Raw genomic sequence first — 15618 nt, forward strand, 5'->3', positions numbered from 1 at the left:
TCCTGTCGCAACGATGTACTGAGAACCCAACTGGCTTTACAGGGTCAGACAGTATATCTCGAGAAAGCCATGTTTCCATGAAGCAGAGTATGTTACAATCCCTGGTGTCTCTCTGAAAAGCAACTCTCGCCTTGAGCTCATCAATTTTATTATCCAGAAATTGGACATTAGCGAGTAAAATACTTGGGAGCGGTGGGTGGTGTGCACGCTTCCTAATTCGGACCAGAAGACCCCCTCGAGTACCTCTTCTCTGTTGTTTTGGGTCAGCCTCTGGAATAAGTTAAATTGCTCTGGGGAGAGCAAACAAAAGAATCCCCTCCAGAGAAGTCGTAATCCTGGTCGTAATGCTAGACGTTCTGGTGAGTTACCGCCGCTCTAATATCCGATAGTTCTTCCTGGCTGTATCTAATGACACACAACAATTCCTGATCTAATAAGTTAAAAAATAGTACTCAAACAAAGAAAATATTGCAGAGTTGCTTCAGAGCTAGTCGTGATCTCCGTTCCGTATGTTACATTGGTGCCCAACGTGGGGCGTGGGGTGGTTTCTCATGGGGGAGGGGTTCAAAGGGGGGGGGGGGGGGGGGGTGTTATAACTGCATGCAAACGACTGCTATTAAATGTATCACTTACATTCACTACTGATATGAGGCTGCATGTTGAGGTTCTTGAAAATTATATGATACTGTAATAACAATAATAGATAGAATGTAAAGTATAGTTTTTTTTCTCCAATTCCTAGACCCAGCAGTAAACCTCAATTCAGGAGTAGGTGGGTGGAAGTTCTATCAACGTCTGACTTCCGTCATCGCCAAGTGATAAGTCCGTCTTGTACTAAAAAAGCTAGCTACTGATTGCAACAGTCCGGTGATTTTGAAGTGAAATTAGGTGGGCCTCCCGAGTGGCGCAGCAATCTAAGGCACTGCATCGCAGTGCTTGAGGCATCATTACAGACCTGGTTTCGATCTCAGGCTGTGTCACAACCGGCCATGACCGGGAGTCCCATAGGGCGGCGCACAATTGGCCCAGCGTCATCCGGCTTAGGGCAGGGTTTGGCTGGAGGTGCTTTACTTGGCTCATTGCACTCTAGTGACTCCTTGTGGCGGGCCGGGGGGCCTGCAGGCTGACTTCGGTCATCAGTTGAACAGTGTTTCCTCCAACACATTGGTGCAGCTGGCTTCCGAGTTAAGCTGGCGGGTGTTCAGGAGCGCAGTTTGGTGGGTCATGTTTCGAGGAAGCATGACTCAACCTTTACCTCTCCAGAGCCCTTTGGGGAGTTGAAACAAGATTGTAATTTGAATTGGGAGGAAAAATGGGTGGGAAAAAAGTTAAGAGGCAAAGTCAAACACCTGTATGCCTGCAGTAAGAAATAGCGGAGGGAGCTTTAGACGGATATTCTTTATAGAATGTAATTCCACCCACTCGTAGCACGTGCTCCAGCAGGTATATCTCACTGGTCACCCCCAAAGCCAATTCCTCCTTTGGTCATCTTTCCTTCCAGTTCTCTGCTGCCAATGACTGGAACGAACTGCAAACATCTCTGAAGCTGGAGACTCATATCTCCCTCACTAGCTTTAAGCATCAGCTGTCAGAGCAGCTCACAGATCACTGCACCTGTACATAGCCCATCTGTAAACAGCCCATCTATCTACCTACCTCATCCCCATACAGTATTTATTTATTTATCTTGCTCCTTTGCACCCCAGTATCTCTACTTGCACATTCATCTTCTGCACATCTACCATTCCAGTGTTTAATTGCTATATTGTAATTACTTCACCACCATGGCCTATTTATTGCCTTAACCTACCTCATTTGCGCTCACTGTATATAGACATTTTTTCCCCCCTTCTCTCTACTGTATTATTGACTGTACTTTTTGTTTATTCCATGTGTAACTCTGTGTTGTTGTATGTGTCGAATTGCTATGCTTTATCTTGGCCAGGTCGCAGTTGCAAATGAGAACTTGTTCTCAACTAGCCTACCTGGTTAAATAAATGTGAAATTAAAATAAATAAAATAAAATATAAGAATGGTTAGGTTTAGTCCCATAATGGGTTTGATTAATTAAACTAGATGTCTTTGTAAAGATGCTGGTCTTGACAACATACAATACTTTATTATGAAAGACAACAGAATACAGTATGATGGGCATTCTAACATTGGTTTGGACATTATTATGTAGTTGTGTAATATCAGCTGTTTGTTTTTAGAGAATGTTTTTTACTGTAACATACACAGGAAAGGTGCAGTGAAATCTGTTTTACAGGGTCAGCCATAGTAGTACAGTGCCCCTGGAGCAAATTAGGGTTAAGTGTCTTGTTCAAGGGCACATCGGCAGATGTTTCACCTTGTCGGCTCTGGTATTTGAACCAGCGACTATTCGGTCCTTTAATCGATAGTTGTTAGAGTGCTCCATTAGTTGGTGTTGGGTGGATGCGTTATTAGGCCTCTTTCAGTAGCTGGGAATGGATTTGATATGGCCAGTTTAACTCCCAGAGTTACTGTGACCCTGCTGAGTTACTGTGACCCTGGCATCTTCAAGTGTCATATTTGTCTAAATAGACTTGTACTGAGTTAAATGTTCTCCTTCAACATTGAGCCTAATGTCTCGGCTGGTCGAGTGTATAATGTCAGTTAGCTGCAGGGCTTGGTGAAGCCAGTCTTATGACTTGTCTGATTATAACGCTCTGTACTCAGTGTTAGTTGTTTGGAGGCTGTTTTCTGCTCTTTGTTGGGGGTATATAAGAGGCCTAGATAGCCCAGCCCCAAAAGATCAGCTGGAGCACTCAGGAGCAGGACAAACACTACATCCAGTAGAAGGAATAGCTTAGAGATTTTCAATCCAGACCAGGGAACCAGTTCACGCAGAATATTGTGTACTTGTATGTGACTGACTTCTCTAGACATCCCAAAGTCTTTCTACCTTTTGTGTTGTCAAGTATCGTAATCAGTGCAAACGACTTTAGGGTGACCTTTTACAGACGTAGCGTGTCTAGCAGCCGTAAGCCCCTGTTGAGAGCCAGGGTTCGTCTGTTCTCCTGACCTGTAGGCAGTTAACGGAGGACATGAATAAGGTTCAGGGTGAGCTGAGTGAGCGAGAGCAGCAGATGCTGCGTATACGGAGAGACAGCGTCACGAAGGCCTTCCAGCTCTCCAAGATGGAGAAGATGCTAGCCGAGACCAGAGGAAAGCTGGACAAGAAGCCTGAGCCTGGTACGGAAAGTAAAGGACGGGACACCCGGGACGACATGGGTCTGTATCAATAACCTTACGCTAATTTACTTCAGTTTCTTCTCTGAACTGCACGAGCACTTCATGGTTTTAGTGCTATGGATAAACTGTCATTCAAGGATTAAAGTAATTCAAATGTAGTTAATATGATAGTGCATGTGCCCTTGATTTTATAGACCGTATCTACTTTTGATAGTGTATATTTTAGCATGAAACCATGTCATCAAATGATTCTTCTGAGTACTTTCTTTGTTCTGGACTGATGCTCTCCATGTGTATTTTAGCATCTCTTGGATTTGTTTTCTCTCTGAATGTCTGTGTCTTAAGGGGTTGGTTTCCAAGGTTCTGGACTAAAATGTATGTCAGATTTTACTCAAAGACTAAGCTTAATCTGGGTCCAGGAAACTGGCTCAAAATGTTAGCTCTCCCTTGGAGTGACTGTTTCTGATCTTGTTCTTCTCTGGGCCTTGTCCGGTGCAGTCCAGGACCTGGAGGATAAGGTGCGTTTCACCAGGAGAGACAGGAGGAACTCCCTGCACCGCACCCAGCTGCTGGAGAGCCAGATGAAGACTGTGAAGGGAGAGCTGGTGGACACACTGGACCACCTGCAGGAGCTGCGAGACAGGCTGAGACGCTCACAGGCTAACGCAGAGCAGCGCAAAGTTGACATGGAGAAACTGCAAGCAGGGATGAGGTGAGCCAACAACAGTTCTGGCCCAATGTGCCAGGGCAGAGGCTCCTTCAGTCTTCTCCTATGCCCACAACTACTTGGTTCTTGGTACTTTTGCCTCCCTTGGTACCTGCTTCATTCTTTTTCACCAATGGGGCCAGAACACCTCAATCTTGACGACAAAGCTGAATCCTAATACTTTTTAAAACTGTAACAAATGTATATTGCCTCTTTACAGTTTGTAATACTCCCAAATCTTTGGAAATACTTATCTACTTTGTTTTTACTCCGTTTTCACTTCCCACAAACTGCTTTTGTGACTTGGTGGTTGTTAGGGATTGATAAACACTTGTATTATGTTAGCTCCTATTCACAGCACTGTATTTCCTTTCCGTGTTGTGTGGAAACTCAGAGCCAGAATGTCAATTACTGAATAAAAACTGTGCTACAATCCAACGGGAAGAAGCAAAAAATATAACTGTAGTTAACTGTTTTTAAGTTGTCTTAAATTGAGATAAACTTGTGCATCACTGTGTTGCTTGTGGTGTTGTATTGTCAAGGGTTGTCAAAGGTTACTATGTACATAAATACATTTTCCAGGTGACAAAACTGAACTTCTCTGAGACCAATGATGGCTGATAAACAACACTGACCCCCCCCCCCCCCCCATTGTCATATGTCACTTGGAGGCAGTGGTCAGTGAAACTGGTTCTGGGGTGTCTGTTGGTGCTGTTTCAAACGCACATTTTGTGAAACCCATGAATATGGTGTAACAAAGCTGAAGGTCAAGTATCAGTGACCTCATTACATTCTTGCCTGCCCTCCAGTTCCTATTCATACAGTATGAAAAGAAAACAGCTAGTATCATGTCTGTTTTATTGGGGGATTTTCCATGCTGAAATTAAGCAGTCCCTGTTTCAATTGAAAATATTTTAGTGCCAAGATGTAAGTTCAGCCAAGTTGTAGCACTACTTGTATTATAAGATGAAAGGCACACATTCATTCATTTTTTTTGTCAGACAGATTATAAATGGGTGACTTGGCAACCTCTTCTGTTTCTGTGTCTTGTCACATGGATGTGACCACTGAACTGGACAAGTTGCTATGGAAACTATTGTATTATCAGCTATTTCACCACAGTTACTTTGAGTACACTGCAGAGAGCTATGGAAGCTACCTGCAAAAGCAGCAGTCTGCAATGTATTACATGTGAATTAAAATGTAAACATGATGTTTTCACTGACTCATTTTTGTCTATACCATACAGGTAGTGTTGTATCACAACCAGGTTCTGAATGAGGTTATATCCATTTATGGTGTTGTTTGGTACATTCTATGTACTTTCCCTCAAACTGCAGGGTAGCATCGTTGCTACATGAATGGTTCCAGTGTTTCTAACAGCAGCAAGGATTGTCTTTCTGTGTCCCAAATGGCTCCCTATTCCGTGTATATAGTGTACTACTTTGACCAAAGCCCTATGGGCCTTGATCCAAAGTAGTACAATATATAGGGAAAATGGTGCCATTCAGCATGCAGCATCTGCCTGTTTTCCTGTTCCCTCAGGTGAGTGTCAGCTGATTGTCTCTGAAGCAGCACTCATGTTCTAACTCTTAGCCCCATGGCAAAGATGTGATCAGACTAGATGTAGCAATGTTTTCCCCCACACAGACAGCATCACATGCTAGAAAGCTATTGGCTATTCTCTGTTGATCAACACTTTTGGCCCCTACTGCCTGCCTGCCTGCCTGCCTCAACTAAAAGCCCTTCGGCTGCAGCAGAGCAACACACACATTTCATACCTGGTTTATTATTTATTCAAAGATAATAAAAGATTACTCACTATAGTTTCCCATGTGAACACATCATTTGAGCATATGTTGATTGTGATTCTTTCTGTAGCTCAGTAAGTTAGAAGCTGCAGTAGAGAGTCACTCTCAGGAAATGCAGCGTAAACTCAGTCTCCAACAGGGGGTCCTGGACCAACCAGGTTGACTACATCACATCTCATCTGAGTTAACATCACTTGCTAATGATCGGAAATAGCCCTTTTCGGTCAATCAGCATCACATGCAACATGGTTCTGATAGTTGAAATATGTATATTCTTATTTACTAAACGTATGTAAACTATAACAGTCAAATGTTCCACAAACTCAAAGCCTCTTAGCAGTGACAAACCAATCCTTGTTCATGACCTGTGCATGTTGTGTGGTTAGTGGATCTAGTGTAGTCTAGTGGGTTCGAAGAGTTTGTATGTGTCTGTCAGGTGGCGTTTCCGAGTGAGAGGCTGGAGTTGATACAGAAACAAACTGCTGGGAAAAGAAGACCCGGAGAAGGTGCAGTTAGTGTGTCTCCATGCTGGAGGACAGTGAATGTATGGCTAAAAATAATTGGTTAGGGTTATTTATAAACTGAGTGGTTCGAGCCCTGAATGCTGATTGGCTGACAAAACATTTATTTTTACTGCTCTTAATACGTTGGTAACCAGTTTATAATAGCAATATGTCACCTCGGGGGTTTGTGATGATGTATGGCCAATATACCATGTCTAAGGGCTGTGTCCAGGTACTTTGCATTGCGTTGTGCCTAAGAACAGCCCTAGCCGTAGTATATTGGCCGTATAACGCACTCCCTCGGACCTTATTGCTTAAGTATATCACACAAAGTAGTGTTGTCACGATACCAGAATTTTGAATTTGACACCGATACCAGGTTTAGTATCACGATATTGGATACCATCACGATACTCGATATCAAAAAGAAGGCATATTATCCAGTCACAGCATGGCACTTGATCCAGACAGATAAACTCAGCTGCTGCTCTGTTCAATCACTAGGCATTTTTTGACTTCAATATCATTACATTTTTTACAGATTTTTTTAAACCTCAATTCTAGTACTGAACCGTTTTTGATGTTTTAGTATTGAAAGAGTACCGAAGTTTCGGTGTACGTGCAACACTACTTTAAAGTTAGGGTCATGTTAGCTTTATGTACAGTGTATCATGCTTTTCCAGTCGTTCAATGCTCTTTACATAGTAAGTGGGAAATCACATCATCCACCACTAGTGACTGCATGGCTCTGTTGGAAGGCTTATTTGTCTCAAAGACCCAATGGAATTTCATCATAGGGCACTGGAAACAACTCATTGATTGAGAGGTCGAAGGAGAATGGCAAGAACCGTGCAAGCTAACAGGCAAATAATGGCGCAGAATGTCATCTCGGAACGCAAAACTCGTTGGTCCATGGCCCCTTCTTGCCTGGTGTCAACGGTACAGGCTGGGGGTGGTGGTGTAATTGTGTGGGGAATGGTTGAGGTTATCTTTGTATGCATTCCTTTTTAAAACTGTTTTTTTTAACCTGTAACCCCCCCTAAAAAAGTGAGTCACAAAAAAGTGTGTCGCCTTGTTATTAACTTCCAAAATTGGAAGTCGCGTCAAAGGCTCTCTTTCCATTTAACTTGAAAACCTTAACATCTGGTTGATGGAGACTCTGCAGATGCGATATCTCAATATCCCAGTACCCAGCATAAATAACTCAACAGTGTTTTAACAGAGTTTTCACAAAGTTTAGCTTATTTGGTTGCATTGTAAACATGCATCATTCACTTATGACTGTTGGGGAGCCGCTTGGCATTTCAGGCTATTGAAATGTCTTAGCTTAATTGAGGGATTTTGCATGCCTGTTACCTATTATTTGACCTTGTGATTTGGAGGCATATGAAAATCCTGAAACTGGAAATAAGCTATTGAATGGTCAGTGATCATCACTATTTGAAGCATGTAATTAACTAAATAGACTTCCATTGAGGCTGCAATATGTTATCGCCAAGTGGGACCGTCATGTTAACCTTCATAAGGAGAATGTGTATTTTAGGCCTTACGGCTACACAAATCCACAAGGAGTCTGGTGTAGCTTTAAAAAAACTGAGGGAATTAATAAAAATAATTAGAGGGTAAGAATAAAAAAAAAAACATTATGATTTGCCTGACTTTTTTTCTCTCCTCACCATGATCCTTGAGGGGCTCTGTAGAATCACATTCTTGAACATGTGAACTTCAGTGGTGTAAAGAAAATAAGTAAAAAATACTTTAAAGTACTACATAATTCGTTTTTTGGGGTATCTGTACTTTACTATTTATATTTTCCACAACTTTTACTTCACAATGTTCTTAAAGGAAATAATGTACTTTTTGCTCGCTACATTTTGAATGCCAAGCAGGACAGGAAAATGGCCAAATTCACACACTTATCAAGATAACATCCTTGGTCATCCCTATTGCCTCTGATCAGGCGGACTCCCTTAACACACATGCTTCGTTTGTATATTAGTGTTGGCTATCCGTAAATAGATAGAAAAAAACAAGAAAATGGTGATGAAAATGGTCTGTTTTGCTTAATATAAGGAATTTGAAATTATTTCTACTTTTACTTTTGATATTTAAATATATTTGAGCAATTACATTTACTTTTGATACGTAATTATATTTAAAACCAAATACCTTTTAGACTTTTACTCAAGAAGGATTTTACTGGGTGACTTTCACTTTTACTTGAGTCATTTTCTATTAAGGAATCTTTACTTTTACTCCAGTATGAAAATTGGGTACTTTTTCCACCACTGGTGAACTTTGATGTGCATTAATTACAAACTCAGATGTGATCTGTAAATATGAATAAAAATGTTAAATGACAAGCCTAGTTTAGCCGAGGAGAAAGCATTGAGCTATTTGTATTTATTATGGATCCCCATTATCTGCTGCCGAGGCAGCAGCTACTCTTGCTGGGGTCCGGCAAAATTAAGGCAGTTATACAATTTTAAAAAACAAACATTTACAAAACATTCATAACAGATATCACAACACATTAAGCTATGTAGGGAGAAAGACAGGATCCTTCCTGGCTTGCAATGATTGGCTGAGATAATGGTTGGGCTGGACATGCCGAGAGATGAGTCCTGATTGGTCTGGCATGTCACAGGCTTCTTTTTCTTCATTATGGGGGTCCACAGACAAATGTTAGAGGTACATGCAGCATATTGTATAGGCTGTGTATCAGCTATCTTTTCTGAAGTGTGAATTCATTACACTTTGTGAAAAAATGGCCCTACCAACTGTCATGACTATACTTTCATTAATCTGATTACGGTTCTTTATTTAATCAACTATGTTTAAATGTTACCCGCTTAAATGAATCATGTAACAATTAACTCATTAGGATTTGGGGCACCACGGAAGAGGTTGTTTAAAAAGTTACCATCTCCCCTATTAAACTCTATAAGATCTATTACATCACTAAACCATCATCTTATTAATCATTACCTCGTATCATAACATCATTCTGAACAGTCGTACCCTTCTTGGATTTGCAAAAACCCCAGCCTTACTCATGTTTCAGTGCTACACAAATTGGTTTAAATATTTATTTACTAGCTAACTAAATAATAACACAGAAGAAACATTCACACATGAGACAAAGGTCCCTTGCGGACTGACACAAAAAAGGGACACTTATCGTTGATACATTTTAGAACTATTCTCAAATTAATCATATACTTTGCACACGAACCTCCACCCGTTTGAAGTAAGAAATCATGCATGTATACGTGTGAGTGCCGTTCGCCATTTATCTCTGTCAGAACCAGCCCTCCTTAAGAAGGTTGTTGGACTTTCAGTGGCAAGCTTGTATGGATGGCTCTGATTGTCCAAAAGCGATCTCCCCTTTCCCGTCTTCTACTGTTGTTCACTCTGGAAGTTAGCTAGAAAGCCGTGTCGATTGGTTATAAGCTTAGTAGGATACAGTGATATTTGTGATATTTGATTTAAGACAGCTAATCTGCCATACCAGTGAATGTCCGGGAGATGAGCTTCTCGCCTACACCTCGTGTTGATATTTAAGGTTAAACTTCCAACCATTTCAAATGTATAGCTACCGTCTCATGTTTCCTGGTCTAATGTTAATTTCTGTTACCAAACCTTTTATGCACTCTGGCCGAAGGGGACGGTTCCATCAGTCGGTTCCATCATAGATTCTCACATACCTCCTAAAATCTCATTCATATCTTAACAAAAATACTTTCATAATGTTGCCATATTTCAAATACAACGTTAAGGATGGAGACTTCATACCTGTAGTGTAAGTGCTTTTCAAGTTACAGTATTTCCTCCATATCCTTTTTAATGACATCACAAAATAAAAACCAATATGACATTAGTTTTCAATAGCTCATCTCCGACCGGCAGGTAGTCTAGTGGTTAGAGTGTTGGATTAGTAACCAAAAAGTTGCAAGATTGAATCCCCGAGCTGACAAGGTAAACATCTGTCTTTCTGCCCCGGAACAAGGCAGTTAACCCACTGTTCCTAGGCCATCATTGAAAATAAGAATTTGTTCTTAACTGACTTGCCTAGTAAAATATTTTTTAAATTCTCCACATTCTTATGTTAGAAATATTGTTCCAGTTTCAGCCGTCTGTTAACAAAACCATTCATTGGGTTAATACTGGAGGGCAAAAGAGAGTCCTCTTCTCCTGTAATTTACAACAGGGTGTGAGCTGTCAAACAGTCCCAATTCCCTCCTCCCCTCTTCTATGGGTGGGAGAAGGTCTGGTTATTGTCAACCATTGCCATGCTGATCTGACCCATTGTGATCCTCACAGGCCAGTCATGACACAACTAACCCTACACCCATTTAAACCTCTTCACTATTCCACTACATTGGCCAGGTCGCAATTGTAAATGAGAACTTGTTCTCAACTTGCCTACCTGGTTAAATAAAGGTAAAATAAATAAATAAAATAAAAAACATTGGACCTATCTGATCCAACACAAGGCCAGAAGCATTGGATGATGGGACATTATAGTTCAAGACACATTGTAACTCTTCTGCAGTAAAATATTATACACCCAAGTACCTCTGCAGCTGCCACCACGACATCTATCTTCTGTGATTTCCATTCCTGTGGTACAGTTGACAGCCATGGCCATAAATTCCTTACTGAATGAAGCACGTTATTCCTATCACTCTCTATAAAAATGTAATTTGATTTGACATCGGCCTACTCACAAGGATCCTCTTAGGATCCTTCATCCTGGACCCATCTTCCTGTATTATTTTCTTCACTGCCTCAGCTTACGACACCTGCTGTACTACTCTGATCCTGGCAACCTCAACCTGTCTTTTTCTCACTGGACACCTCTGCACCATGGGTACCCCTACAGTTTACACACACAACTTTTCCCACGATACTACACATTATTTTGTCTCATATCCTCCTGCACACTTCTCACAACACCTAAAACAACGTAATGGTTTCGGGACAAAAGCTCTCACGGGATAACTGACACATCTTAACTTTATCTGGTAAAAACTCTGCATCAAAACTCAGACAGTGTCTTCTCCGTTTCAGCACGTTCTCCACTGGGTCTGCGTCGCACCAAACGGCAGGCCCCACAGACACCAGTAATCTTCAACTTCAGTTGACAATCCTCAACACTTAATTTCACCGACCAAACATTGCACAACCTCTCCACCCAACCGGACACCACGTATGGATCAGCCAGAAGGCAAGGATCCATTCTCTCCAAACATCTTCATCACCATCGGGACAAGGCTCAAACTCAGGGGTCTTCATTGCACCTACCACCACACTTAATCCAACTTTACTCTCGTCATGTTCAATTCCCTTCTGCAGAACTTCATATTTACTCTTGTTCCACTTTCTTCCTTTTTTTCCTGCCCACCTTCTCCCATGACTCCATCTCCAAGTCCGACAACCATTAAGGCATACCACGCGCTGCCATCTTGCCTTCCTCCAGCAAGTGCCTCTGTTGAGATGTGCCCAGGGTTCTGTCTATACCAGAATGGGGGCTACCCTGGTCAGATAATCTTATACCGTGTCTATTATGAAAGATATATATCGAACAAAGTCTTGGTCCCATGTTTCATACTCTGAAATAAAAGATCCCAGAAATTTTACAGACTCACAATAAGTGTATTTCTCTAAAATTTGGGCCACAAATTAGTTTACATCCCAGTTAGTGAGCATTTATCCTTTGCCAACATAATCCATCCACCTGACAGGTGTGGTATATCAAGAAGCTAATTAAACAGCAGGATAATTACAAAGGTGCACCTTGTGCTGGGGACAATAAAAAGCCACTCTAAAATGTGCAGCTTTGTCACACAACAAATGTCTCAAGTTTTGAGGGAGCATGCAATCGGCATGCTGACTGCAGGAATGTCCAATAGAGCTGTTGCCAGATAATTAAATGTTAATTTCTCTACCAAAAGTGGCTTCTAATGTCTTTTTAAAGAATTTGGCAATACATCTAACCTGCCTCACAACCGTAGACCACGTGTAATCATGCCCACCCATAGCTGCCCAGTCATGTAACATCCATAGGGCAGGGATCATCAACTAGATTCAACCGTGTGCCTATTATTTTCTTGAGTGGATAGTAGGGGGGCCAGAACATAATTACAAATCATTTGTAGACTGCAAATTAACCGCAAACAGATATAAAATTGGACTAAAACATCATTTCAAACCTTGCTTACATTTGTATATGATCATGTGTCACTCTATTATGTGTGTGCTTGGGGGACCGTAACAGAATGTGACTGGCAGAACAGGTGTTGTATGTGGAGGATGAGGGCTGCAGTAGGTATCTCAGATAGGGGGGAGTGAGGCCTACGAGGGTTTTTATAAATAAGCATCGACCAGTGGGTCTTACGACGGGTATACAAAGATGACCAGTTTACAGAGGAGTATGGAGTGCAGTGATGTGTCCTATAAGGAGCATTGATGGCAAATCTGATGGCAGAATGATAAAGAACATCTAGCCTCTCGAGAGCACTCTTACCTGCCGATCTATAAATTACGTCTCTGTAATCTAGCATGGGTAGGATGGCCATCTGAATAAGGGTTAGTTTGGCAGCTTGGGTGAAAGAAGAGTGATTACGATAGAGGAAACCAAGTCTAGATTTAACCAAGGCCTGCAGCTTTGATATGTGCTGAGAAAAAGACAGTGTACCGTCTAGCCATACTCCCAAGTAATTGTATGAGGTGACTACATTCATATTCCATTCACCTAACTCAATGTAACATTGATAGGTTTAGGCTACTACATGATACTCAAATGTTCCTTATACCCATCATGAGGTTGCTACAACCTAGCCTATGAATGAAAGTTTATAACGTAGGTGCACAGGTCGAGAGACAAATTGGAGTAATCAATTTGACAGACATTCAAACACATTCAATACTGCCTTGCACACTCTTGCCTGCATCTAGCTGATAGAGGGTGTTATCATTAGTCCAAACAGTTGCAAACGAGAGTTTCTATTTGACAAATTCACGTAGATTTATCCCGTTTAGTTTAATTTGAATTTAAGAAACGTTTTTCAACACAATTGGCGGAATGAATAGACCCGATCACCCGCACACACAGCTGACTTTCGTAGCAGCCACATACAAAGAGCATCATCACTTTGCTCGTTGTACAATTCCTTCTCACATCTACACCCTCTCCTCCTCTCACCTTTTCCCTTCACTTGTGGACTGTGACCAGAAAAAAAAAAGTTCAAGCCAAATGTTCATACCATAACCACTACAACCAGCCTACATCGATGTCACCATATTAGCCTACATCATAGGCAACATAGCTACTAGAACGAACGCACAAGTAAACCCGCAATAATCACGCAGTACAGTGTACAGCAAGAAGTTTAGTAGTTACGCTGGTGGGTCCCGGTGGCAATAAATTAGTCAAACCGAAAGCTTACCTTGAAATGGAAGAGTTCCATTGTTGGATAGCCTTAGCCAGCTAGCTAACATAAATAGCATTTCTGTTTGAGATGGGTTTTTGAGTAGGCTAAATTAGCTAGCTGCATTAGGTAGCTCAGTAAGTGAAAGTGAAAAAATACAACAAAATATAGCTAGCTCTCTCTCTCTGCTGCTTATCCTTAATTTTGTAAGAAATGTATTTGTTCAAAACTGTTAAATTATTGTCTTTCTCTCTCTGCTGCTTATCCTTAATTTTGTAAGAAATGTATTTGTTCAAAACTGTTAAATTATTGTCTTTCTCTCTCTTTGAGTCAACTACTCACCGCATTTTATGCACTGCAATGCTAGCTAACTGTAGCTTATGCATTCAGTACCAGATTCATTCTCTGATCCTTTCATTGGGTGGATAACATGTCAGTTCACGGTGACGTGAATATATATGGTTTTATCTAAAAATGAAAAAAATGAAAAAAATGAAAAAATCTTTCACCATTTTTATTTGATGAAATTCACTGAGTAGGATGTGAGTGTTATATCTGAGTGTTATTAACACCATGGAATTGAAATTGAGAACGCCTATGGTGTTAACCAAGCGGTGTTGTTGTTACTTGACTGTGTTGAGTTATTTCCCTCATTAAAATGCAAATCAATTTATAACTTTTTTGACATGCGTTTTTCTGGATTTTTTTGTTGTTATTCTGTCTCTCACTGTTCAAATAAACCTACCATTAAAATTATAGACTGATAATTTCTTTGTCAGTGTGCAAACGTACAAAATCAGCAGGTGATCAAATACTTTTTCCCCCTCACTGTAGCATACATTTGTCTAAACAAATCCAATCTATAGGTGGTTGGACATATTTCACTCGTTATTGAGATGGTTATGCCAGTTTATATGGGTTAGGTAGTCTCATTTATCAGTCTCTCCTTTCTTGGCAGTCAGTCTAACTGCAGATTATCGGTGATTAAAAGTTCAGGTTGTTGACCATCCTATATCATTCTTTCCTACCTTGGCAGTCATTCTAACTACAGATTGTGGGTGATTAAAAGTTCCAGTTGTTCGGGCTTCCTAACTCTGTCTGGATTCCAATAGGATTTAAATAATACTTTGCATGCCATCATAATATGACTTGCTGTTGTGGCCAGCAAACCAGCATTTTCAGACCACTGTGTTATGGTTAACCTAGGCTGTTGAAGTATGGCATTGTCAAACAAAGTAATGAACTGTCAGAAAGACATTAATTTATTTAAATATTCACTTATGCACTCACTTTGAGAAGACTACAGTGTTGAAAGCCATTGAATGGGACAACTCGGTCACTAGCAAACACAGGCATGGGTGGTACTGGTACCTTTCAAATTCACTCAAAAGGCACCCTATAAAGGAAATAAATATGCAAATAAGGCTTTACACCCTACAGTTTTAAAACACCCCAAAACGAGTTACTTTAACACCAAAGGTGTTAATCACCAAACACTGAGAAAGTGTAACAGCATCAGCTCTAATACTGTGTTAATTTAAGTTGGAATTTACAACACCCATAGTATTAAGGACTCAATACTCTTGCTGTGTTAGTTTCTCAACACTTTGATTTTGGTGGGTCACATAATTACTAAGAAAGTGTTCAATTTAACACTGTGGGTGTTATAATTCTGATCACAAATTTGCTTTGTAGAGACTACATTCTAGAGGACAATGCCATGTTGACTCACATGCATTTACATGTAAATTCTTTAAGGCTTAAAAGGGTGTGAACTATAGGCGTAAACCCCATTTCAGCTAAATCTGTCAAGGGCTTTTATTCTACTGGTTTTACAAGTTTATCAATGTCCAAAACAGCGTAACTTTCCAATGTAAACTCCAACTACAATTTATGATATACAATTTTGAAGCTCTGAGTCTGCACTTTTATAAAATGTACAGTAAAAA

The 15618-nt window shown here is 40.7% G+C and overlaps 1 protein-coding gene across 1 annotated transcript; it reads left to right on the forward strand.

Moving 5' to 3' along the window:
• The first annotated feature begins 2177 nt into the window (after window positions 1-2177).
• On the forward strand, window positions 2178-5135 carry LOC116375815 (uncharacterized). Its single transcript, XM_031833566.1, has 2 exons — window positions 2178-3255; window positions 3715-5135. The coding sequence occupies exons 1-2, from the start codon at window positions 3069-3071 to the stop codon at window positions 3930-3932; spliced, it is 405 nt and encodes a 134-aa protein (XP_031689426.1). The 5' UTR covers window positions 2178-3068; the 3' UTR covers window positions 3933-5135.
• Window positions 5136-15618: the final 10483 nt, after the last annotated feature.

This window comes from Oncorhynchus kisutch, linkage group LG10 (assembly GCF_002021735.2).
Source record: "Oncorhynchus kisutch isolate 150728-3 linkage group LG10, Okis_V2, whole genome shotgun sequence".
Lineage (NCBI taxonomy): Eukaryota > Metazoa > Chordata > Actinopteri > Salmoniformes > Salmonidae > Oncorhynchus > Oncorhynchus kisutch.

What these genes read in the sequence shown, in the direction of transcription:
- LOC116375815 (XM_031833566.1), top strand. Translation starts at nt 3,069, where the DNA reads ATGAATAAGGTTCAGGGTGAGCTGAGTGAGCGAGAGCAGCAGATGCTG. An exon ending in GGACACCCGGGACGACATGG is followed by an intron (nt 3,256 to 3,714) that starts GTCTGTATCAAT and finishes TGTCCGGTGCAG; the next exon opens with TCCAGGACCTGGAGGATAAG.